This window comes from Myotis daubentonii, chromosome 1 (assembly GCF_963259705.1).
Source record: "Myotis daubentonii chromosome 1, mMyoDau2.1, whole genome shotgun sequence".
NCBI classification, from domain to species: Eukaryota; Metazoa; Chordata; class Mammalia; order Chiroptera; family Vespertilionidae; genus Myotis; species Myotis daubentonii.
Window position 1 is genome coordinate 186,655,631 of NC_081840.1, and position 26,744 is coordinate 186,682,374.

The 26,744-nt window shown below is 37.7% G+C and overlaps 2 protein-coding genes across 2 annotated transcripts in view; both read right to left on the reverse strand.

Moving 5' to 3' along the window:
- The window catches only part of LOC132218095 (alpha-fetoprotein-like), a 39,588-nt gene extending 38,285 nt beyond the window's left edge, over positions 1 to 1,303 (reverse strand). The window contains exon 1 of the mRNA XM_059668891.1: positions 1,234 to 1,303. The gene's annotated coding sequence lies outside the window, so the exon portion shown is untranslated. The remainder of the gene's footprint in view (positions 1 to 1,233) is intronic.
- A 48-nt stretch (positions 1,304 to 1,351) lies between these two features.
- On the reverse strand, positions 1,352 to 24,861 carry AFM (afamin). The gene is made up of 15 exons (XM_059668904.1): positions 24,683 to 24,861; positions 22,855 to 22,903; positions 22,420 to 22,552; positions 21,539 to 21,750; positions 20,584 to 20,720; positions 19,882 to 19,975; positions 18,993 to 19,122; positions 16,993 to 17,204; positions 10,369 to 10,501; positions 9,183 to 9,280; positions 7,582 to 7,714; positions 5,607 to 5,830; positions 3,662 to 3,794; positions 2,162 to 2,217; positions 1,352 to 1,487 (listed from the first exon to the last, which is right to left on the reverse strand). Exons 1-14 carry the CDS (start codon positions 24,783 to 24,785, stop codon positions 2,182 to 2,184), a joined length of 1,827 nt encoding a protein of 608 aa, XP_059524887.1. The 5' UTR covers positions 24,786 to 24,861; the 3' UTR covers positions 1,352 to 1,487; positions 2,162 to 2,181.
- Between the last annotated feature and the right edge of the window lie 1,883 nt (positions 24,862 to 26,744).

The window sequence follows — 26,744 nt, forward strand, 5'->3', positions numbered from 1 at the left end:
TCCCCTCTTGGCCCCTAACCGCTTCTACCTCAGCCACGTTGCCATAGCTTTGTCCAGAAGAATGTCCAGAAGGTCTCCTGGAAGGTCTCCCAGTATAATTAGCATATTACCCTTTTATTAGTATAGATAGAGGCCTGGTGCATGGGTGGGGACAGGCTGGTTTGCCCTGAAAGGTGTCCTGGATCCGGATGGGGGTTCCCTTGGGGGGCGGGGCAGCCTGGGCAAGGGGCCTGTGATGGTTTGCAGGCCAGCCATGCCCACATTGGGGTGGGGGTCCCCGCTGAGGTTCCTGGCCAACTTGGGTGAGGGGTGATGGCTGTTTTCAGGCTGGCCACACCCCCTTTAGGGTGGGGGTCCCTGTTAGGGGCCCTGGCCAGCCTGGATGAGGGGCTGAGGGCAATTTGCAGGACCCTCCCTTGACAGCCGGCCTGGGCAACCCAAGCCTCCCGCCTGCTCAGGCCAGCTCCGTGGCTGCCACCGACACGCCCCTTCTTCAGCAGCCAGCTTAGGCAGGTGGGAAGCTTGGCTTCCTTTGTCGCTGGGGGTGACCTAAGCCTCCCGCCGGCTCTGGCTGGCTCTGTGACCACCACCACCTTTGTTCCGCTAATTTACATATGCCCTCCTGATTGGCGTGGTATGCGGAGGTACAGTCAATTTACATATTTGTCTATTATTTATGTAGATTATTTAAGTAAAACTTTCTTCCTTGTTATTCTCATTAGTAAATGAGAGTGTTTAGAAAACTGACTTCCCAGTTCCTTCCACTCCCTCTGTTTAGACATCACTGCCACTCACAGCTCCAACATCACAGCAATTGTGGCTTGGAAAGGAGGGAGAGAAGAGTCACTGTCAGTCTTCCTTCTCTCTAAATAACAGATTTTATAAGGCATACAATATGGCCATACCTGAGAGGTTGTGTGTACATGGCTAAGAATATCCTTCTGGAATTAGAGGATTACATGTCATATGACACTGAACAAATTAGTTATCTCTCCAAGCCACAGATTCCCTTTTGTAAAATAATAATAGAAATGATGTATACTTCATAGAGTTGTTAGGATTAAATGCGATAATGCATGAAAGGTACCTAGGGACAGTGTTTGGTACATGGAAAACATTAAGCGCCAACAGGTGATAGTAGTAGCGGTGGCAGCAGCAATGCTGGGTGCCCTCAACTCCCCTTTTCCTTGCCAATAGCAGCAAGAAGAGGGTCTGTGAGGATTATGCCCACACCTTTGCTATTTTGAATCCTGCCTTCTATGGAATAGATTTAGCCAGTGAGCCAGAGATATTGATGGAATAAGAGAATCCTGATTGTTTAATTTTATCAGTTTGACACATGACATCAGTCTTTGAGAAATAGCTCTATATTTTGTATTATAATAACATTTTAGGAAAACGTTCTTTTTACTGTATTCTTCTCAGAAAATGAAATTCCAAGACAGCTGGAAGTGGGTAAATTGGTCTTCCTCTCTTTTCTCCACAGCCTGGGAAGAAAAAATAGTATCTTATGCAGCAAAAGAATATGAAATATTATAGCTTGGGTGATGGAAAGTCATGTATATAAAAAGTAGCTAATGGTAACTCTGTTCTGCCTCTTGTTGATACAAACCTACTCCCTATGGTGGCCAGGTCTCTCTTCCTGGGCATTGAACATCATTGCTATATCTATGCAACATTTTGTTCCTAAAATTTGTATATGAATCTTACCTAAAGTGCAGAAGAAAGCGCATCTATGTATACATTTTTGAAATCACAAGCATTGCTTTTTGTTTGTGTAAATGCTGCAGTAAGACTCTTGGAACAGGTTGGCTGAGGCCTGTCTGCCATCCCAACCCCTCCTCTCTCTGTCAACATCCAGACATCCGATGGCCTCCCCTTTCTGGTCCAGAGAGCTGAGTGCAACAGCAGAGGCAGAGGAGTGGATGCCTTGGGGTTATTTAGAAAACTGCTTGGACCGTAAGAAGTGCCGGCTCCAAGGCAGCAATGCCAGCCCATTAGGAGTGGTAGACACCCAGAGAAACATCCCAGGACCAATATCGGGGTCTGTTAGTACAAGGCGTGTGGGGTTAACCAGAAATAGACATGGCAGCTCAAGAGGGGGGAAGCCAGGACAATTAGAGAAGCTACAAATACATTTGGCATTTAACGGGAATGTTACCTTTGTAGTTTTTTTGTTTCTCAAGAAGCCTGGTTTTTGGCTGCCAATTTTGGACCCTAAGAGGGGGAAACAAAAATAAATAAATAAATAAATAAATAAATAAATAAATAAATAAATTAGTTAATTAAAATTTAAGACATTATTCTTAATTTTAAATAGATTTTATTGATTTTTTTACAGAGAGGAAGGGAGAGGGACAGAGAGTTAGAAACATCAATGAGAAACATCGATCAGCTGCCTCTTGCATGCCCCGCTACTGGGGATGTGCCCACAACCAAGGTAGATAGATGCCTTTGACCGGAGTCAAACCTGGGATCCTTGAGTCCGCAGGCCAATGCTCTATCCACTGAGCCAAACTGGTTAGGGCAAGGCATTATTTAAATTTAGAGGCATATGCTACCTTGAATTTTGGAAATAAAAATTAAACTATTCATATATTGTGCAGGGAGACAGTGAACACTCTTTTTTCAAATGAATTTGAGTCCAGACACCCCAAACCTTTTATGAACTTCCAATGAATTTATCTCTCCCTTTACGTGGCCTCAGATACACACTCAGTTAGATGCTAGATATTGACTCATGCCTTTAATTATGTTAAACATATTTTTTAAAAAACTAATATTTGTTCCAAAATAAATTTTTCACAGACTAGGCACTCAATGAAAACATAGAGGGCTCTCAACCGGAATGAAAGCTGTGGGTGAGTGTGTGCCTGGGAGTGTGCACAAGTACCAATTGTGCACAAAGTCTGTGTGTGCATGTGAATTGTGAGGTAGTCTGGAGTAGAGTGGGTGTCGCTAGGAAAGAAACGGTGAGAAGCAATGTTGGTAAACGGTGAAGAGGTCCTTCCAAGGAGCCATCACTGGGGCTGCATTCACAGGTACTGAGGTGCCTGGACACCACAGTGAGTCCGTCAGACTCCGGTCACTGGAGTGAGAAGAAGCAGGACTCATGTCCTCTCTTTCCTCATCTCCTGCTACCCTGACCTCCCACTTCCTCACTTCACACATGTCTATTCCCACCCTATGGATGTTGGGACAAGGTCAGGAAGGTGAGACAGCCTTGCCCTGAAAGACTTCACATACTAATGCCCTTCTCATTTGTCTGTGAAGCTGATTAATTTCCTTCCCACATCAGTTTGACTATTTTTTTTTTATTAAGATAAGGGGTGATTCAACACAGAAAAGGGCCAATGGCATAATTCAGGGACAATGATTGCCAACCATCCTTATTTACAGGTGGTGAACTACAGTTCAGTTTTAGACTGGTGGCATCTGAACCCAGGTTTTCCTGACATCTTTTCTTATACCATGTTGTCACCAAGGAGACACTGCCAAAACCCTGTCAGTGACAGGATGCATAGTAGCTGTGTAGCAACTATACCCTCAAATATCAGCCTCTGAGACATTGTGGGATGATTCAAAATCTTATGGGGAGTTCCGTTGCATTTTATTTGAGTAGGAACACCTTAGAATTTCAGTGGAAAATAAATGTAACTACCTCTTCATTGAAGCAGGCTTCAGGCCCCTCTGCTTTGCAGCACTTGTCCACTAGGTTAGTGAACTCTGTAAGCGATGACCGCAGCTCCTCATCTGTAAGTTCAGGCTTTAGCTTCACTAAATTCACAAGAAACCTGTGATCCAAAGATGTCAAATAGAATTAATTAAAAATTTATTTCTTAAGTTCTTCTTCTCCAAAATGCTTGTTATGGTATCATATATATTGGGAAAGGAGGCGTCTCAATTTGAGTGAGTATAAAAAGTTAAAATATTCCCACTTTTGAAAGGTTCTCCTAAAATTTTTCTGTTAAACTTATGGGATGGATTTCCATGGTAACAATCTTTATAGGGTTATGTAACTTTATAGGTTTATAGACAAGATAGTATAAAAAATGTGAACATATATTATGTCTTCGTTATCACAGTATTGTAGAATATGTGACTACATTTGATCTTCCTAGAAAATTTATTTCCACTCCACTTGATATAGACATTGCCTAAATCTAAAAACTAGGTCTTATTTCTTGACATTTATAGTATTGCCTAAGAAAATAAAAGTAAGATTCCTATCACTTTCAGGCCTCTCCTTTTTTCAAACACTAAGTGAGATTCTCAGGGCATTCTCTCAAGAAAATTTGATTAATTATAATCCTACTAGAGGCCTGGTGCATGACATTCGTGCACTGGGGGAGGGGGATCCCTCAGCCTGGCCTGCGCCCTCTCACAGTCCAGGACCCCTCTGGAGATGTCCAACTGCTGGCCTAGAGAGGATCCCACCACCACCGCTGTGCTCGCCAGCCATGAGCCCAGCTTCTGGCTGAACGGTTCTCCCCCTGTGGAAGCGCACTGACCACCAGGGGGAAGCTCCTGCATTGAGTGTCTGCCCCCTGGTGGTCAGTGTGCATCATAGGGACCGGTTGTTCTGCTGTTCGGCCAATTTGCATATTAGCCTTTTATTATCTACACTAATAAAAGAGAAAAATGGTAATTGGCGTATGGCGCTACCCTTTTCATTGGCTAATCAGGGCTATATGCAAATTAACTGCCAACTAAGATTGGCAGTTAACTGCCAACTAAGATTGGCAGTTAACTGCCAACAAGATGGCGGTTAATTTGCATATGTAGGCACAATGCTGGGAGGTGAACGGGAAAGCAGGAAGAAGCCCCCTGCCACTGACAGTGATCGGAAACCCAGGGGGGAGCTAAGAGCTGGGGGGCAGTGATCGGAGAATCAGGCGCCTTTGCCGCCCTGGCCAGTGATAGCAGGAAGTAGGGGTGGAGCCAGCGATGGGAGCTGGGCACGGTCGAAGCTGGCAGTCCCAGGAGCTAGGGGTCCCTTGCCTGGGCCTAAAGCGAAGCCCACGGTCCCGGGGCCGCTGCAGCTGCGGGTCCCCGCTGCCCGGGCCGGACGCCTAGGCCAGAGGCGTTAGGCCTGGGCAGGGGCGGAGCCTGCAACCACGGGGAGCTGGGGGTCCCCTGCCCAGGCCTGACACCTCTGCCAGAGGCCTCAGGCCTGGTCAAGGGGCCGATCCGGTGATTGGAGGGTGATGGGGGTCAACGCCTGAGGGCTCCCAGTATGTGAGAGGGGCAGGCTGGGCTGAGGGACACTCCCCCCACACACACACACACACCCAGTGCACGAATTTCGTGCACCGGGCCCCTAGTATAGAATAAGCCTTTCTGCTGGGTATCCTAACTCACTTTCCCAACTCACAGTCTGCTGGACATTCCATGTCCACAGCAAAAGAAAAGGCTAGCTAGGTTTCAATGTTAAACAATGCAATCAATATGCTCTGGTGTTTTTCGAGTTAGAGAGACAGGGCAATTTGATGGAAGGAAAAGGACTGTAATACCAAAATCACATATCCATTACAATAAACCTTCTCATTAACACACCGTGTGTCTTCTGGCTGCAGAAGAAGATGAGTGGAAGAGAATGGTAGTACCTGTCTTTCTTTCTCTGGAGCTCCTCATCATGTGCCTGACACAAGTCTGTGCGAAACATGAATAAACCTTGAGAGGCAGATGGAGGCACATATGTTTTATCGGCTTCCAGGGCCTCAAAGCAGTGCCTTCTGAAGGCAAAGTTGGTTTTACAACAGTGGTCCACTGCAGGGTTGATGGTTCGATTCCCATTTACTCCACATATCTCTCCAATAACTAAATCCACCTGTACCAATGAAAGTTGGAACTCAGATAGGACTTTAAAACTTGAGTGGTGCTCTGAAACATGGTTAGGTGAATCATTAGATTGTTATAAGTTCACTGTTAACTTTACTCAGAAAAACCCATGTACTCATAACATGACATTATGTACAAAGAAAAGTAGGAGCTGGGGTCCTAAGTGGCATTACATATAACAACATTTCAAACCATAGCAATTTAAATGCCTAGAGACTGATTTCTTGTTATCACATATACAAATTTGTGATTGTTAGCTGCAAACAGCTAAATGAAAATGGCAACCAAACACTATGGCCCTTAGACTTATATCTCTCCTGGATTGTGTCCCAGGGTACTGTTCACTCCAGCCCTAAAATACACCCGAGGGGCAGGGACACAGCAATTCCCTGACTGACCTGGTGGGAGAACTTGTAACATTACTTAAAATTATAAGGTTTCCTATATTCTGAAACATTATTGTGATTCCTAAAACATTTGTCCTAACAAATTACTTCTATATAAATAAGAGGTAAGAAAGATGATTTGGAGAATTCCAAGAAAATATTTAAGACATTCTCTTTTTCTTCTTATGATTTTGATTCAGTGAGTCAAAATGGAATATTATGCTGCTGTAAAAAAGAAGGAATTCTTACCATTTGCAAGAGCATGGATGGAACTGGAGAGCATTATGCTAAGTGAAATAAGCCAGTCAATGAAAGAAAAATACCACATGATCTCACTCATTTATGGATAATAAAGACCATTATAAACTGATGAACAAAAATAGATACAGAGGCAGAGCAGCATCAAACAGACTGTCAAACTACAGCGGGAAGGCTGGGGAGGGATGGGAGGCGGGGGGAAGGCGTGGGTAAGAGATCAACCGAAGGACTTGTATGCATGCATATAAGAATAACCAATGGACACAAGACACTGGGGAGTAGGGGAGGCCGGGGGAATGTCAAGGGGGGGGAAAAGGAGACATATGTAATACTCTGTAATACTTTAAGCAATTAAAACAAAAATTTTTTTTTACAAAAAGAAAACTTGACATTCCTTGCTTAACAACGTTGAAAACAATGAAGAGAGGAAAACACATAAGTGCTATAAAGCAATGAGGACATATACAGGGTGTCCCAAAATCATGTATACACACTTCAATAGCTGATGGCTCAATACCTGTTTCTTTCTTTTCAGCCAGACTAAGCTTTGAACAAAGGAAATTAATCCTAAAATGCTACTGGAAGTTTGAAAATGCAGTTGAAGTACAAATACTGCCTTTATAATTATTCAGTGTGTATAAAAATGTCGACACATTATAACAACTGATAACTCACTTAATTTTCACTCCTTTTCAGGTTTAACTGATTTGGAATAATGGGTGAAGCCAGATTAAGCTTTGAAAAAAAAAGTTTTTATGGGGACACATAAAAGGTAAAGTTTATGGTACAAAACTGGCAACAGTTGGCAAATTGAGGGTGTACAAAAACACCAAACACAATGATTCTTGATGCTTGTGATTCTATTGTTGTGCGTTTTCAGCAGTGCCTGGACCAAAACAGTCATCAATTTGAAAACAGACATTGACAAAACAAAATAATTCATTTCTGTAGATACTTTTAAATTTTGAAAATGAGCTATATGTTAATAAACACTGACTTTATCATCACTCAAAGTGTGTATACATTTTTGGAACATTATGTCTGTAGGTGTTGGTTTTGTTTGGTTGAAATAGTCAGATACATGGGCCATGCTCACCAAATTATCAACGCAGGCAAACTCTTCACTCAGAGTGCAGCAGGTGAGTAAAGCTGTCACCATTTCCTCGCCAAGAAAGGTCAGTTCGTCCGTGGAGAGCTGAGGGGCTATCTTTGTGAATTTGATAAAGTAGCTGAAAGAACATTTGACTGTTTGGTTCCGAACGAAGCAGGTACCCATTTTCCCTTGTCTCACTACTTGAAACCCCAACACTTTAGGCTACAAACAATCAATGTAAGGACAATGTGAACCTCGGCCCTCTCATAAAAAGGTAGAGAACTGTCTCTTCACTCTGTTTTCCTGCACCCTGCCTTCTGGACCTCTGTATTTTGGCATCCTTCTAATTTCATGGTAATCTCAGAAACTCTCAGGTTTGCCCTTCCTGTTTACCTGTGGGATGAGGAGCTCCTTGGTAGCAAATACCTTGGCTAGTATGTAAAATCCTGCTTGAAATCCCTTGCATAAGTAATAAATATTGTAAAGGGAGAATTTAATAAGTGCACGTGGAAAAGGATAAACTGAAATGAAAGAAACTAAGATTTTTAATGGGCTGAGTGACTTCCAAGCAAACAGCCAGATTGCAGAAATACTTAAAACACATTTTGGTTGGACTGTCTGCTCAGTGCCACTTTGTCTCTGGGTTTATTTTTGTTCATCAATTTATGTAGATCATTGCATCCCACATATGAGTGAGAGCATGTGATACTTATGTTTCTCTGACTGGCTTATTTCACTTAGCATAATGCTCTCCAGTTCCATCCATGCTGTTGCCAATGGTAGAAGTTCCTTCTTTTTTGCAGCAGTGTAGTATTCCATTGCATAGATATACCACGGTTTTTAATCCACTCATCTGCTGATGGGCACTTAGGCTGTTTCCAAAGTATGCATGCATATTAGCATGACCAATGGACACAGACACTGGGGCAGTGGGGGCTTGCCCTCAGAGGTGGAAGCGGGGGCGGGGGCATGGTTAATCAGGGAAAAAGGAGACATGTAATACTTTAAATAAACAAAAACAAAAAAACAAACCAAAAAAAATCCATATTTTTTAAACAATGTTTTGATTTGAAGATGTTTGTTTTCAACACACACTAGATTACTATGGTAATTAACTAAGAAAATCCAGAATAAACTGGATATTACCCATGAATGTTCACCAGAGCGCTAGAAAATAAATATTAAAACTTTAAGCAAATCCATAGTTATTTCTACAAACTTAATAAGATGGGCTTAAATCCTGGCAAACCATCCTTTCCTTGGGAAAGTGTAACCACTTAAACTTGACTTCACCTCACCCTCACCCCCAAACGGGTAAGAATCCAGAAATTCTGGGTTGAGGGTTGGAAAGACGAGTCCAAACAAAAACTAAAATATTATAGAATCAGTTTCTCCAGCATCCTGTATTTCTTTAATTTCTAGCCTCTTTCCTGATAAGAGCTTACTATGATAGCTCAATGTACTTCCTGACTTTGTGGCTTTATTCTTTCCCAGAGTTTATGAATGCACCATAACTGAACGGCTGAACTAAAATTTTGACACTTAGTGGCTCTCTTTGTTTTATCCTGATCACAAGTGTTAACTGACTTATGCAAACAACTTACTGGTATTTCAAGTCATCTTTCCCCAAATTCTGGAAATGTTCACATTCCCGTTGTACTATTTTGAGGCTTTTCTCGGTTGTCTCATTGAATTTGTTTTCCTGAAAATAAGAACGATTATGTTTATGAATATTTTATCTAAAATTTAATCATAAACTTCACATCGAGTTGTCAAATAGCTTTTTTAATTTATAGACTATTTTCCAACTATTATTAGCTTACATTACTCACTAAATCAAGGGTAGTTTTCTTTATATGTGTGTGTAAAAATTTGGATTTCATTCAATTATAGTTATAGATACTTCTTTTGCTTAAATATGAAAGTCCAAATTTTCCATCATTCTGTACTTTTTTAGCTTTCCAGTTTACAAAGTATAATTCAAATCTCATGGTGAGAAGGATTATATTTGATTCTCACTTTGAAGTAGACAGAACAGCTGTTAATCTGTTTTTACGTAATGGAAACTGGACTTGTGAAATAGTGACTTGCCCAGAATGATCCAGCTGATAAGTACTGCTAAAGAATATTTGTATAAAAAATTGATTTTTATAGACTATTTTATACCTTTTTTTTCATCAGTTAATGTTGGAAATTAGAACTTCCAATAGTTGTCTTCAAATACTTTATAAACTCTCTCTCTCATGAGACATAAAATTAGACACTTGCTGAGTCAACACCAGAGAGAAAACTACACACCAGTGAGTAGATGCTGTGGGACAAATTGTGTCTCCATGTAAAATAAAATAAAAAATTATAGCAGTATGATTCATTTAAGAATCAGAAAAAAAACTCCTCATTAGGTACAGTGGTAGAGCTGTACCGAAACTCAAGTCTTCTTACTTCATTGTTCAACTGGCTTTTATGGCAAGTGGTTCTCAACCTCCCTAATGCCTCGACCCTTTAATACAGTTCCTCATGTTGTGGTGACCCCCAATTTCATTGTTACAAATTGAACATAATTAAAGCATAGTGATTAATCACAAAAACAATATGTAATTATATATGTGTTTTCCGATGGTCTTAGGCGACCCCTGTGAAAGGGTCGATCGACCCCCAAAGGGGTCGCGACCCACAGGTTGAGAACCATTCCCCTAGACTAAATTAAAACTTTGATATCAATTTTTATGTGTGTGTTGTTTTGATTTCTGGGTTTTGTGTATTCCTCGGGGCCCACGGAATGGAACCTACCACGGTACTGTAACAGTCTGGAGGGTTTTCTGTGTTGCAACACTCTCTCAGGAGGTCATCGTACACTCTAGCAATTCTTAAAAGCTCCGGTGTAGACAGTTCTTGATGTCTCCTTGAGTATTCATAAAGAAACCTGTGATGTGTAAAGTATCTTGTATATTAGAACTTAGAGAATGAGAAAAACACCAAATCCTGCTATCTTTTAGTCTAGTCAGATTGAATATTAAGTCTGCTCTCAAATCCCGTGCCTCCTCTGGTTAGGTCAGGGAGTGATTTAAGAGAGCAATGTAACTACAGGCGATTATTTTACCTAAATTCTCTATAAATAATGATTTAAACTAATAATGGTTTTACTTAGAGGATGGAATTGTTAGAATTATTTAGAATTAATTATTAAGTTAATTAATAAAGCATCAGATATTAATTGAGGATAATGGCATGGGTCGATTTCTGGGTTCTCTGTTCTGTTCCAATTGTCTATATGTCTGTTCTTGTGCCAGTATCAGACAGTTTTGAGAACCGTAATATAACTTGATATCTGGTATTGTGATCCCTCCAACTTTGTTTTTCTTTCTCAGGGTTGCTGTGGCTATTGGAGGTCTTTTTTTATTCCAGATGAATTTTTGGAGAGTTTGTTCTAGATCTTTGAAATATGCCATTGATAATTAATAGGGATTGCATTGAATCTGTAGATTGCTTTGGGTAGTATGGACATTTTAATGATGCTGATTCTATCAATCCATGAACATGGTATGTTATTCCATTTGTTTATGTCTTCCTCTATCTTTTTTTTTTATGTCCTATAGTTTTCTGAGTACAGGTCTTTTACGTCCTTAGTTAAGTTTATTTCTAGGTACCTTAATTTTTATGTTTCAATGGTAAATGAGGTTGTTTTTTTCATTTCTTTTTCTGTGAGTTCATTATTGGTGTATAAAGAGGCCATAGATTTCTGGGTGTTGATTTTGCATCCTGCTACACTGCCAAGTTCATTTATTAGGTCTAGTAGTTTTTTGATGGAGTCTTTGGGGTTTTCTATGAACAGTATCATGTCATTTGCGAATAAGGACAGTTTTACTTCTTCTTTTCCAATTTGGATGCCTTGTATTTCTTCTTCTTGTCTGATTGCTATGGCTAGCACTTCCAGTACTATGTAGACTAGGAGTGGTGAAAGTGGGAATCCCTGTCTTGTTCCTATTCTTAGGGGAAATGAGTTTACTTTTTGCCCATTGAGTATAATGTTGACTGTAGGTTTGTCATATAGGGCTTTTATTATGTTGAGGTATGATCCCTTTATTCCCACTTTGCTGAGAGTTTTTATCAAGAAAGGTTGTTGGATTTTGTCAAATGCTTTTTCTGCATCAATTGATATGATTATGTGATTTTTGTCTCTCAGGTTGTTTATGTGACGTATCACATTTATTGATTTGTGGATATTTTACCATCCTTGCATCCTCGGAATAAATTCCACTTGGTCATGGTGTATGATCTTTCTAATGTATTGCTGAATCTGATTTGCTAGAATTTTGTTGAGGATTTTAGCATCTATGTTCATCAAGGATATTTGCCTGTAGTTCTCTTCTTTTAAGGAGTCGTTATCTGTTTTTGGGATTAGGGTAATGCTGGCTTCATAGAAAGAGCTTGGAAGTGTGCCTTCCTCTTGAATTTTTTTTGGAATAGTCTGAGGAGTATAGGTTTTAGTTCTGCTTTGAATGCTTGATAGAACTCTTCTGTAAAGCCATCTGGACCAGGGCTTTTGTTTGCTGGAAGATTTTTTATCGCTGTATCAATTTCTTCAGTAGTTATTGGCCTATTCAGGTTTTTTTATTCTTCTTGATTGAGTTTTGGGAGCTTGTATTTTTCTAAGAATATGTCCATTTCATCTAGGTTGTCCATTTTGTTGGGATAGAATTGTTCATAGCATTTTTTCATAATCGTTTGTATTTCTGTGGGATTGGTTGTTACTTCACCCTTTCATTTCCGATTTTGTTTATTTGGGTCCTCTCTCTTTGCTTCTTGGTGAGCCTGGCTAGAGGTTCATCAATCTTGTTTATCCTTTCAAAGAACCAGCTCCTGATTTTGTTGATCTATGTATTGTATTTTTGGTCTCACGTCGTTAATCTCCACTCTGATCTTTATTATTTCCTTCCTTCAGCTTACCTGAGCTTTTCTTGTTGCTCTCTTTCTAACTCTTTGAGTTGTAGGGTTAGATAATTTATTACCATAGTTTCTTATTTTTTTGAGATAAGCCTGTAGAGCCATGAACTTCCCTCTCAATACTACTTTTACTGTGTCCCATAGATTTTGGATTGTTGTATTTTCATTGTCATTTGTTGCCACGATGCTTTTTATTTCTTCTTTGATCTCTTTGGTAACCCAGTAATTGTTTAACAGCATGCTACTTAGCCTCCAGACCTTGGATATTTTTATTGTTTTTATTTTAGTTGATTTCTAGTTTTATGCCATTGTGATCTGAAAAGATGCTTGATATGATTTCTATCTTCTTGAATTTGAAGAGACTTTGCCTGTGTCCCAATATGTGGTCTATCTTTGAAAATGATCCATGTGCACTTGAGAAGAATGTATATTCTGTGGCTTTGGGGTGAAATGTTCTGAAGATGTCAATTAACTGTGCTGGGAAATTTGGTCACATACATGCAAAAAGAATGAAACTAGATCACCAACTTACACCATACACAAAAACAAACTCAAAGTGACTAAAGGACTTGAATATAAGACAAGAAACCATAAAAATCCTATAAGACTCCATAGGCAGCAAAATAGCAGACATATGTCATAGCAATATCTTTACATACACAGCTCCTAGGGAAAGGGAGACTAAGGAGAAAATAAACAGATGGGACTATATCAAAATAAAAAGCTTCTGCACAACAAAGGAAACCATCAACAAAACAAGAAATCCCACTGAATGGGAGAACATGTTTGCCAATGATATTTCCGATAAAGGTTTAATCTCCAAAGTTTAAAGAGAACTCATACAACTTAACTAAAGGAAGATAAACAATCCAATCAAACAATGGGCAAAAGATCTAAATAGACACTTTTTGAAAGAGGACATACAGAAGGCCTAGAGACATATGAAAACATGCTCAAAGTCACTAATCATCTGAGAGATGCAAATCAAAACAACAATGAGATACCATCTCACACCTGTCAGACTGGCTTTCATCAACAAATAAACAAACAACAAGTGCTGGCAAGGATGTGGAGAAGAGGAACCCTCGTGTACTGCTGGTGGGAATGCAGACTGGTGCAGCCACTGTGGAATTCATATGGAGTTTCCTCAAAAAACTAAAAATGGAACTCCCATTTGACCCAGGAATCCCACTTCTAGGAGTATAACTCAAGAAACCAGAAACACCAATCAGAAAGGATATATGCATCCCTATGTTCATAGCAGCACAAGTTACAATAGCTAAGATTGGAAACAACCTAAGTGCTCATCAGCAGATGAGTGGATTAAAAACCTGTGGTGCATCTTCACAATGGAATACTATGCTGCTATAGAAAAGAAGGAACTTTTACCATTTGCAACAACATGGATGGAACTGAAAAGCATTATGCTAAGCGAAATAAGCCTGTAGGAGAAAGATAAATATCACATGATCTCACTCATGTGTGGGATATAATGATCAACATAATTTGATGAAGAAGAATAGATCCAGAGACAAATAGTAGGGGAAGGGAGAGGTTAGAGAGCAACCAAAGGACTTGTAAGCATGCATATTAGCATAACCAATGCACACAGACACTAGGGCGGTGGGGGCTTGCCAAAAGTGGGAATGACTAGGGGTGGGAGGTCAACTGGGGAAAAAGGAGACATATGTAAAATTTTAGACAATAAATTTTAAACAATGAAAAAAAAAGCATCAGAAATAGTATATCATACCACCAATACTTGAGAAAATACAGATTTAGTACAATTCTGCTGGAAAATGCATTCAGATTTTCAACTAAATATATTTATAGATATACTTAGTCCTCAAGATAAGTACTATTTTATAGCTGAGGAAACTAAGTCCCTGACCAGTTAAGCACCTTGCTATTAATGGAAGTATAGAATTTGAACTTAATTTCCATGTGATGCCTACTTCATTCTTTTTAAACTATAAAACTCTCTTCTTAAACTCTTCTCAAGAGAGAACTCTTCTCTAAGTACTTCATCTGTGCTATTTACAATCTTTTTCTTAAGAAGACATTACCTACTCAAAATATATTAAAAATGGTCTTCCAGCCCTAGCCTGTTTGGGTCAGTGGATAAAGAATCAGCCTGTGGACCGAAGAGTCCAGGTTTGATTCTGGTCAAGGACATGTACCTAGGTTGCCAACTCCTCCTTGGGCCCTGGTCAGGGTGTGTGCAGGAGGCAACCAATTGGTGTGTTTCTCTCACATCGATATTTCTCTCTGTCTTTCCCTCTCTCTTTCACTCTCTCTAAAACTCAATAAAAAAATATCTTCAGGTGATGATTTAAATAATAATAATAATAATAATAATAATAATAATAATATTAATAATGGTCTTCCATGTTTTGTGAGAGCAGTATCTCACAAGAATTTTTGAAGTCCAGGGAACAATTTTTTAACCCTTTTGTTTTGCAGCCTTTGACTGTCTTGATTCATCTTGGTTTTTCTGACATCTTCTCTCCCTCCCCATCTGCCTTCTCAGTCCCATTTATAGGATATATTCCCATCCCCTAAAGCAGAGGTGTTTATCCTTCAGAGAACTAAGGGCTCCCTTTAATATCTGACATAAGTCATGGACCTTTTCACAAGAATAAAATTACATCTAAAAACACCACCAAAATGTTGCAAACAAAAACCCTTAGAATCCTACCCTAGCTTGGCATTGAAGTCTTGCGTTAAACAGTCACACCCAGAAAGACTGCACCTTAAATCTCTATTTCTGACTTAACATGCTCATTGTTGCTCTATCACTTTTCCCTATACTTCAAACACTATCTGTGTAGTAATAGTGATGATGATGATGATGAAGAAGATCATGATAATGATAACAATTGCTTGCATTTAGTAAGCGCTTGTGTCAGGCTCGAGTGAAATGCATTACATCTATCATTTGGTTTACTTTAATTTGACTTAGCACCATGACTTGTGAGAAGCAATAGATCACAGTGGTTATAACAACAGGAGTCTGGAGTCAGACTGCTTGCATTTGAATCCTGGCTTTCCTGCGTATTAGCTATGTGACTTTAAAGCAAGTTACTTAATGTCTGTGCTTCAGTTTCTTTGCTTGTAAAATGAGAATAATAAAAGTATTTTAACCTCAGAGGGTTGTTTTTAAATATATATGACAACAGGTAAGAAGCACTTAAAATTTGGTAAATATTCAATAGCCTGTATCTTCAGTCCAGGCCTCCTTCCAGAGCTCCAGGTTGTCATGTAAAATTTTCTCTTGACAGTTCCAGTGAATTTTTCTGCAGGCATCTCACAGTCAATGTGCATAGATTCAAAAATACTATCATACCCCCAAAACCTGCTTCTTCACCCATACTTTCCATCTCATTGAATCTGAAAACTACTTACCCAACCACCTAAGCCCCAAACTGGGATTTATTCCAGATGAAGTTTCTAAGAAACAAAAGTGATTTTGTCCTTCCTTATTCTTTAATGAAAATCCTGCAGCGGCATCTCGTTACTTGGCATGCCTGCATGACCTGAACCCTTTCACTTCTCACTACCCTGTCTTTCTCTGCAGATACTCTATTCATAGCCACATATACACCAAGTGGTTTTATACTTCCGTCCATGCTCTACCCCCTGGATTACCAAAGTTTCCTAAAGAACTTCCTTCTGATCAAGCTTTTCCAGCAGCCCCAATACCATTGACCACTTCCTTCTTCTCTGCCCTCACATTGCTTAGCATATAGTGCAAGAAATAAAAGAACATTTCTTGCACTCATTTGTATGTCTGTCTCTTCTCACATTTTGCTCCTTATTGATGAAAGCTTATTGGAGATATAGAAACCCTATAGTAAACCTAGTAAAGCTCCTGAATTATATTCCATTATCAATAAACTTTAAATGAATGAATGACTATTCCATAAATTTTATATATGGTGAATTAAAGCACAGAAAGGTTAACTCATCCCAGTGACTCAATCAGGATTCATATCTTGTCCCTTTGGTTCCAAGTCCACTAGTTTTGCCTTGAACAGCTGGGGTGGCATCCCATGACAGTTAAGCCCACAACCTTCTGGAGTTAAATACTTACTCTGTCATTTTTTTAGCTATGAACTTTGGGTAAGTTACTGAGCTTCTCTGTACCTCAGTTTGCTCATCTGAAAAAATGGGGGGAATCATTTATTTTACATGACTTTATAAGAATTGAAATAGATAATCTATATAAAGTACTCTTAGCCCATTGTCAGGTACATATCAAGTACTCAATAAATGTTAGCCATCACTATAAAAACACAGTTGCATTTTCTTAAAATTGTGAAAATACCATAATCTGTAACCATGATTTTTTTAAATTATATACTACCCAATGAATTAAATGGTGCCCATTCTTTCAACCCAAATTAGCCAAAATAGGTCAAATCATAAGTTTCTGTTTGCCTTATAAATTTCAATATAGAGTTATGTTACTTAGCCATGAAGGTGTCTTGGTCAGCATTTCGTTCTTCACACACATTTTTATTTTCAGTAAATTTTTCTTCTTTTAGAGATAAATCCTGTGGCTTGTCATCTTTACGCTGAAGTATGCACTCGCCACGCTCTGGTATTCTCTTTTCACAGCACTCTTTAATTTTGCTTGAGATAGAATCTTGTTTTGAACAAATATGACTCATAAGCTTGCTCTGTAAGAATGAGAAATGACTTTACTTACCCAACTTTGTTGCGACTGGGTTTTCCTTCATAATGAAATGCAAAGCCAACCACGAGCATAGCATCTGAAATTGCTTCGTTTTGATGGATATAATTTATTTAAATTTTGTATTAATTTAATACACATGAAGTATCAAATTAAAACAAGCTTTTTTACTCAAGATTTTAGATGATATAACTATGAAAAGTAAACTCTATTATATAAATTCACATTTATTGTTAAATAGTAATCATTTAAATACTTTACCCCTACTTCTCTGATTTATTGTTATTTTAAATTCTATATGTAGCTTCTTTCCCATAAGAGTTTACCTGTGCTTCAGTGAGAAACACCAAAGATATGTTACTTTAATATCTATAATCCTAGATTTCTTCCTTGTGTCCTGAAACTACATTGCCAAGCACATAGTAGAAACTCAATAAACATTTGGTAAGAAAAGAAAGAAAGATAAACAAATAAACCTCTATAGTAACTACCAGATGAAGACTTCTGAAACATAAGAAACTATTCTACTCACTGTTGTCATTTTCCAGTGGATCTTATTAATTTGAAGCTGTTCAAATTATCAAATAATGTACAAAATAAAAAACCTACTCTAGTCCCTCTCCCTGTCTCTCATCCCAATTCTGATGTCCACATAAAGTTGTGAAAATAAGACAGGGATGAAGTTATCTTATTTATACATTAGCTGGATAATTTTTTACAAGCTAATCTGGCCCCTAGTTCCTTCTCCAGACTTTCCAGAATGAGGCTGCACATTGTTTCTACTCTCTGTTGCAGCTTCACATGAATTCCATTGAGTGCCATGAACACATCAGGCCATCCCAGATCTCTCGGACTTTGCTCAAGCTCTTCCTCCTGCCTCGAATCTTTTTCTGTGACTTCCATGCTCACTGAGGGTGAAGAATGGGATAAAGCTCTGGGTTGAGGTGAGAAGTGGAATGGGGGGTGGAATCATGTTTTCCATAAACTACATAGAACCAGAGAGCCAGTCTTTGCAAACATATACATCTCTCACCTAAAGCCATTATCATTCTAGGAAACACATACCTTATTATCTGGAATTCATTTCTATTTTGAATGAACTACAATTCAAGTTCTCTTATTTCTCTATAACGGCATCAAAGAAGATATTAAGGATATAATATGATCCCTTTGTCTCAGCTCCAAACTTCAGAGAAAAATCTTCAATTATATCTTAATTCAGTACATTATACTTACTACTATAAAATCCACATTCCCATAGACAAACAATATAAAAACAAGTAGCTAATGAGAGAGAGAAACATTGCTGTGAGAAGCATTGATGAGATCTAACCCACATTTTCACTCCTACACTTCTAGTAGGTATGTGCCCTGACCAGGAATTGAACCCACGACCTGTTAGTGTACAGGACTATGCTCCAACCAACTGCACCACCTAGTCAGGGTAGAATGTGCAATATTAAAGAATACTTCAATCTGGTGTTAATGAATGTTCACAAGTTCTATATTTATGAAGTTTTATGTCAAACACGTTTAGTCAAATAAAATAGAATCTGCTGAATAATCTAAAAACAATCCCATGTATTTAAAAAAATGTTTTTGTGGGCATATTTTTTAACATTTCATTTTTTTATTATGTTTATTTTATGTATTTATCTAACAATCTATTAACATTCTCATTTCATTATGATAAAGTAGCCACCCATTAGTGAAACTTCAGGATAAAAAATAACTGTAAAATCACTATCTTTACTTGGTTTTAGAGAATATTTACCCTGCTATGGATGCACTGCACAGCATCCCCTTCACAGCATCCATCATACTTTGAAGAAACATCTTCTAGAATGGAGGTAAGTTCTTCAAATTCAGTCTTGGGGAATTTTTGACTAAGTATAGCAATGTATCTGGAAAGAGAATTAATAAATCACTCAAACATCTTGAACAGCAAGTAAGAGAAGAGGGGTTTATTTGATGATACAGTATAAGTAGCTGCAAAAAAAGTATTGGTACCCTTGTTTTTTTCACAGAAGTCTTTACCAAATAGCTGTTTATACATTGCATGACCTGCATGATAACTTTGAAAATCCTAGGCTTATAGTTGAGTCCTATATCAGGACTGGGGATAAAATGACCTGAGAGTTGTGCTCTCTCCCATAATTTTTGCAGCAACGCTCATCTTGTTAGGACCACCGCTTCCAGTTGTGAGCCCATGGTCAGCATAGGTAATCCATCACAGACTCCTCTCTTGCTGATGTACTTGAAATCTCAGAATTTTTCTCAAAACATTGCACTAGCACCATTATTGGTTAGGGCAAGCAATGAGATAAAATGTATCTATCTAAAGTCTTCTAGTCATTAAGGTCAAAGATGGGTAGATATGTTAAATTAAAGCACTTGGAGGATTTAGTTTCTAATTGGAAGTTCTCAGACCAATTCAGATTCTCAACTAACCATAAAATATCCCAGAACTAGTCCTCTCTCTTTCTGGGCTCTCCCCACCTCCCAAGTCTTTATTCATCCCGACATAATGTCCTGGTTCTGAGTTATCCACATAGACGGAGGAACTAGGGAGAGCATAAATAAAAAGTCATCAACGATTTAACAAAAATGGAACACAGACAAAAAAATACAAGTAGAGACAAGATACATATAATAACACTCACATAGAATTTATGACTGTCGGTCCAAATCTCAAAAATGCCCCACACACATTTTTTTGAAAAGAAGAGAATGCTTTTAAGTATTGTATGACAGGTACTGCCTGAAGAAGAAAGAGAAAATTCCATTGAAGCAAGAGCGAAATCCCACTATTCTCTTATCTCGTAACTATATGTCAACCAAATTATTCCAAAGCTTGCTCAGAAATTTAAAAAAATATATGAGATTTTTTTATTGTAGTAAATTTACATATCAGAAGAAATACTCATTTGTGACACACCAGAAAGGTGAGACCAGTCTTTCTGATAACTAAATTGCACTTGGTGGGAAGGTGAGTCATGCTGTGTGCTATGAGCTTCTTCATCGTTACTGGGATGAACCCATTTTAGGGTTAGCTAAGAGAAATCTTGCCAACGATGGAGATAAAATGTCAAACTTTACCCTGCATAGTTATTCACTAGGGCTTTCTTGCAATTTACAAGTAAGACAAAGCCAGAAGAGAGACCCTGGAAATGGGTGACTGTCTTTCAAGGGTCTCAGGAAATAAGAACTTTTAGATCAGAGCAAGTGGTCAATGGGTTGAAAACTGGTGAAAGTAGGAAGAGAATGGTTATAAATGGTAAACAACTCTTTTGCTATAATTTAATTTTCAGTAAAGTTCTGTGTTGGGTGACTCCTTATCCTTATCTATGAAATAAATGGAATACCTGCCTTTATTCGAAAGCAGTTAGCTTTGTCTTGTTCTTCACAACATGTTTTAGTCATCTCATCAATATGACCCATGACTGTTAGAAGTGTAGGAGTGAAAACAAAGGGATGCCTTCTTGAAACTTCATAGATATAGCTATAAAAGAAAAAATAGAAAAGGAAAGAAATGAAAGAATGGTAAACAATAAAGAGGGAACAATAGAAGGGAAAGGAAAGATAGGAGAAGACAAGAAGATCAAGTTGTGAAAAATGAAAGTACAAGAAAGAAAGATTTCTCATTAGACGAGTCTTCAATATAAGGCAGTGTTATCCAGTCTCCAATAAAAGTATTTTACGGTCTTCTCATTGAATTTCCAACTCTAAAATGAGATTGATGATTGCAGTTATAATCCTGAACACAGATATGGCTATTGCCCTTCCTCCCTATGCTGCCAGATGGTTGGCATCTCTCCCTTCCATGTTTAAAGAACTGCTACCTACTAGACACACTCCATCTGAGATTCAGGGATCATATTCACTTATGTTCAACCAGACTTGTGATTTGGGCTTCAATGAGTACACGGAAAAAGTCTCTGTTTCTGTAATTACTGCACTACTGAAAACAGATTTTTGCTAAACAATTACTGATTTCATCTTTATTCTCAGTAAAAGCTGTACCTTCCCTTGGACGGCAATATTATTTCCTCCACTAGCAATTTTTCACCATGCACATACTTCTGTTCTAGGGTTTATCACGTTAGAAAATACACATCATTAATGAAAGGCTCTTGAAAACAGGTTTCATAGCTTATGTTTATATTCTCAACTGAACACAGAATCTGGCACACAATAAACACTGAATGAATTAATCACTCAACGAACACCACTATATTCCTTTGAAATAGATATTAGGTATTCTTTAACCTAAGGATATTTCTTCAATTAGATCATTTTTTCTATTAAAATCAAACTTACTTGCTTAGAAAAGATTCACTGTTATTTTTATAAGCCTGGCATTTCACTTCAGGATCCAGAGTAGGGAGAGGAGGTAGAAATCCTACATCAGCTTTCTTATTATAGAAGAAACAGAGTCTTCTTTCAAAGCCATCCTTATTGCAGCAGTGTGAAAAGTTGCGCTTTTGTGGTACCCCCTCCATAGCACATATTGCTTCTAGTAAAGCATCATTCTGGGCAACAGAGAAGAAAAAGACACTTTCTATTCAGTGTATAGTTTCTCAACATTTTGAGATGATGCAATGATTAGTGAGCATCACCCTTTAAAGAAAATATTGCAATTTTCCCAACATCAGCAGCTAAGGATCTTGACCCACACCCTTGACAACCATCCCTTAGGCAAACTTTTTCTATCCTATCCTGAGGCTCTCTAACCTCTTTTTTTCCTTTGCTGCTTATATATCCCTTGCATAACAGCGTTTTTCCTTTTCTCCCAAGGTGATGAGGTGTTGATAAAGTATTTAGTAGAGGTGTTTAATAATACTTTTTTAGATATGCAGATGGTGGGTCTATGTGGGAAAAGCCAGGAAAAGAGGGTGTGATAGTGGAGTCCATATTGAGAGAGGCAGCTAAGGAGGGTACCTCCATACTTCCGTGAGCTTTGTCAGGCTTCTGGCTGCCCTGTAACTTTATACATACAGCATGAACTTCAAGCTCATGATCAAGTCCTCCCGTGCATCATAACACAGAATTGCATCTCCCCTAGGGAACTACCTTACCCTAAGTACCAGGCAAAGTAAAATGAGGGCACATAGTATCTTTCTTTTAAAATTTTCAAGCCAAAAATTCTCTTTCTTGACAAGTAATCTTATTTATTTATGAAATGGAAAGAAGTTACTTACAGCTAGTTTTGGACACTGAGGGAGTTTCAAGTTGGCCAAGCATTGATCTCTGTATTCCGTCATGGTTTTTGCCAACATTTCTACTTCCTCAAAGGATGCCTCCTGAACATATTGAGCAAATGCAATGATGGTGCTGCAACAGTCCACACAGAGTGCACAATGATTACCTGAAGAATTTCCATGTATGTCCAACAAAATCATAGGAACATCCACTTGTTGACAACCTCAGGAAATTATCAAAGTGTGAGGTTACAAATTGTCCAACTTCTTACAATTCAATGACCTCATCTGAATTTTATGATTAATACTATATTTACTTTTTATATGGTTTCTATTTAATTAAATTACTTTTAAGAAGCATTAACAGTTCTGCAGTATATCAGATTAGATTATGATAAATACCATCATCATCAAAAAGACTTTAGAGAAACTCACATATATCCAACATTGTCCTCTATAAATTTCTGGGTAATATTAAAATTACCTGAAAAGCAAAGATATTAAAATTATTAAATATCCTGATATTTTTAACAGTTTCCCAATAACTATATAGGTCATTTAAATTCACAAAGTACAAAACAGAGAACTAATGGTAGAAAATATTTTGGTATATTTAACAAGAAGGAAAAAGTCATTTGAACCAAATATGGGATCTTATTCACAACTTATTATGTGTTAAAGATACATTCATTAAATTGAATTGACTTGAATTATTCTCAAACTGACCAGACTTTAGATTTGCTATTGATGGCTTCCCAGTCACAAATGCCAAATACAAGCACCACTTTCATGTTAAGTATTTATCATGTAAGACTATAAAAGTAATGTGGAGGTAAACTGATAGGTGATGTAATATTACAATAGAGCCAAACAAGAGCTGCCATGGAATGCTGATGGTCAGTAGGGTTTACAGTGCTGGCCACACATACTTATTTAGGTGATCTCTGGACTAGTCTTAGATCATTGATTCCCTCCAATTAGCATAATCCAAGCACATTTATATTTGTTCACAATGACTACTTTTACTGAGTTCTTACTTTTACAAAATATTGAGTTATACATTATGAGGCAATCGATGATGACCCACCCTTGGACATCAGGTTCCTAACTACTCTTACAGTACAAGTGATTCATGAACATGACTATGTAAAATCCAATTTAAAATGTATATACAGCATACTGGTTAGATAATCATATACTTTATAAAGCATTCCTCCCAATATTTCCAGTACCCACCTGACACCATGCATAGTGAAAGTGACAAGAACTATGTCAAATAGATGGACAGAAGAGTGAATGAGTGGATAGAAAAATGCAAAAAAAGCAACCAAAAACCAAAACAAAACAAAAAAACAACAGCAACAACAAAAAAAGTCTTTTACTGAGAAATCAATAGGACATGGATTTTAGTAGGATAATGGAAATACAGAGGAAAATATAGGTGCAAAAGATATCAGAGACAAAAATCAGTAGAACTTTTGAACAAGTTGTTACAAGGGGCAAATGAGAAGGAAAACTCAAGAGCGATCACTCTTATTCAAGCCCTGTGACTGGGTTTCTCTAGCAGGCACTGTGGGCTATCAAACTGAGTAAGACACAGTCCTCCTCTTCAGGCCATTATGTACATTATATGGCAATCAAAACACTTACTGCACCTTTGTGCAAATTACAAAAGGCTACTCCTTTCAGGCCAGAGGCATTACAACAAGACACCTCCTCTGATCAGATGAAGTTCAAAATTTTCCCCTTTGGGTAGAAGAAATATAAAAGTCCCCCTTTCCTCCAAAAGGGTACTTCCTTGACCAGCCTTGTGTGCAGGGGGGGATGCACAGGTTTGGGGAGATTTAGAAAATATATAGTTGGAAGAAGCAGGGTTCAGCATAACCAAAGGTTTTTCTACCCGGCTGGAGATATGTTGAACAACTGAAGATTCCAGAAAAATCCCAACTCAAATCTAGTGTTCACTGTTACTATACACATTTGTGAGAAATATGAGTATTTTCAAATCTAAATTATATCTCCCAGCAATACTTTCTATACTGACATAAGACTAGGTTTCTGTCTGTAGATTGTGTATGACCACCAAAATACAAAATCTGGAATAGTTCAGGATTTCCAATCAGTATATTACAAACTAACAGGGGCATGAGAGAGAAAAAACGAAACACAAATAAAAATTAAGTTGAAAGAATACAGATTTTAAAAAATTAGAAATTACCCCAACTTAGTCATTCCTTAGCTGATATACAAGTAAATTTCTTACCAACATCTTGAGGCTTTGTGGGCAAGCTTAGGCATTCAGTCAAAAAGAACAAGAAAATAACAAAACCTGTAAGTTTTAACTGTTTCATTTCTTTAGAAATCATATTCACAAAGGAAAGTAATGTGATAGAGGAAAATCAAGTTTTTATATTAGCCTTTGACACTCCTGGTAAAAAAGTAACCTGTTTAACCTGTTTCTCACATACGTCATATTTGATTGTTATGTGATCACATTGCAGAATGTTTGCTAATTATTAACTAGGAAAAAATTATCTGTGTTTTACTGGGAAAGAAATCTATTGAGTTAGAAAAAAGTTCATATGGTGAGTATGCAGAATACCAAATCAAATAGATAACCGAAAAAAATTTGAAATATTGCAAATGCTAAGAGAAAAGGGACTAAAATAAATAATTCTCCAAAGAGAAAACACAACTAAGAAAATGTTAAATTTTGCTGGTAATCAAAGGAAGTTAAATTTAACAATAAAAATTTTTATACCTGCTAGAATTTAAAAAGCAATTAAAATATTCTGGTAAACATATAGCAAAACAGATACTCATACATTCAAAGCTTTTGGAAAACAAATTTATAGTAAGGATCAATAGTCTAAAAAAATTTGTTATTTGAACCAATCACTCAAATTTTTGAATCTATATTAAGAACATGATCCTAAATATGGAGCTATTTTAAATTACATGATAAAAAAATGCTAACAAAGCAGGTGTTAATAAAAATAGTAACAGTGTAAGCAACTGGGTGCAATCTTACTGGGAACAGTCTAAGAAGTGGAAGATTTCCTAGAATCATCCTACCAGAGGAGTGGGAAGCTGGAGCATTTGTCCACTGGCTAAGGTGGACAAATAATCATGAAAACCCTAAGAAGGAAAAAAAAGTTACTGGGATGTGGTGTTGTGCAAAGCAGCACTACTGGATAGTACAAAAAATTCTAAAATCCTATATAATAAAAGGTTGATATTCAAATTGTCCCCTCGGAAGTTTGACCGACTGGGAGTTTGACCACTAGCTATGACATGCGCTGACTATTAAGGGGCAGCGCAGAACCAAGGAAGGAAAGAAGGCCCTGGCCGGCAGCCGGCAGCCAGGGGAAAGAAGGCCCAGATCATCCCTGATTGTCATCTAGGTCTAGGGAACCTTACCCATGCACGAATTTCATGCACCAGGCCTCTAGTATTATAATAATTAAAATAGTGTGGCATTGGCAACCAAGACAGAGACCAATACAACAAACTAAAAGTCTAAAATTATATGCAAATGCCTACTCATACACTAAAATGATTCCAAATAGATTAGAGATCCAAATGTAAAAAGGAAAAAAAATAAAAGTACTAGAAGAAACACAAGTAATTGGAGGATAGTTTTTTTTAACTATGGTGCAAAACCCAGAAAAAGTAATAAATTCAAGTAGATAAAAATTTTCTCTAGGACATTACATGAAAAAATACATAGGCAAAGTAAAAAACCTGGAGGAAAAACTGAGAAAAAAATATATTCAATCTATATCATAATATACAAAGAGCTCCTGGAAATTGAAAGTAAGAAGAAAAAGACAACAATCTGATAGAAAAGTAGCAGAATGATATAAGCAGATAGTATACAAAGATAAAAAAAACTAATGGGCCTTAACCATCTTAAAAAGAAACTTATAATAAGAGAAATGCAAATCTAAACACCCTAGTAACATTTCTCACAGATCTGATTGGCAAAAATCTAAAAGTTTGATGACATCTTTTGAGGATAAACTGTTGGGAAATAGGTCCTCTCATCCATTTTGATTTGAATGCAAAATGGTAATGCAATATCTGCTGGCCTGGTTGTAGGCAGCCATCTTGTGAGGGTGTGAGAGTTAATTGACATATTACCTCTTTATTATATAGGATGAGTAAAGTACTAGGTTATACTAGTACATTGTGACATTGTTTGCAGTAGTAGAAGAATGGAAATAATCCAAATGTCAATCAATAGAAGGGTGGTTAAGAAAATATAGATATACACAAAAAGAAATTCTATGAAGCTGTTTTTAAAATTTTAAGGAAAAAATTAT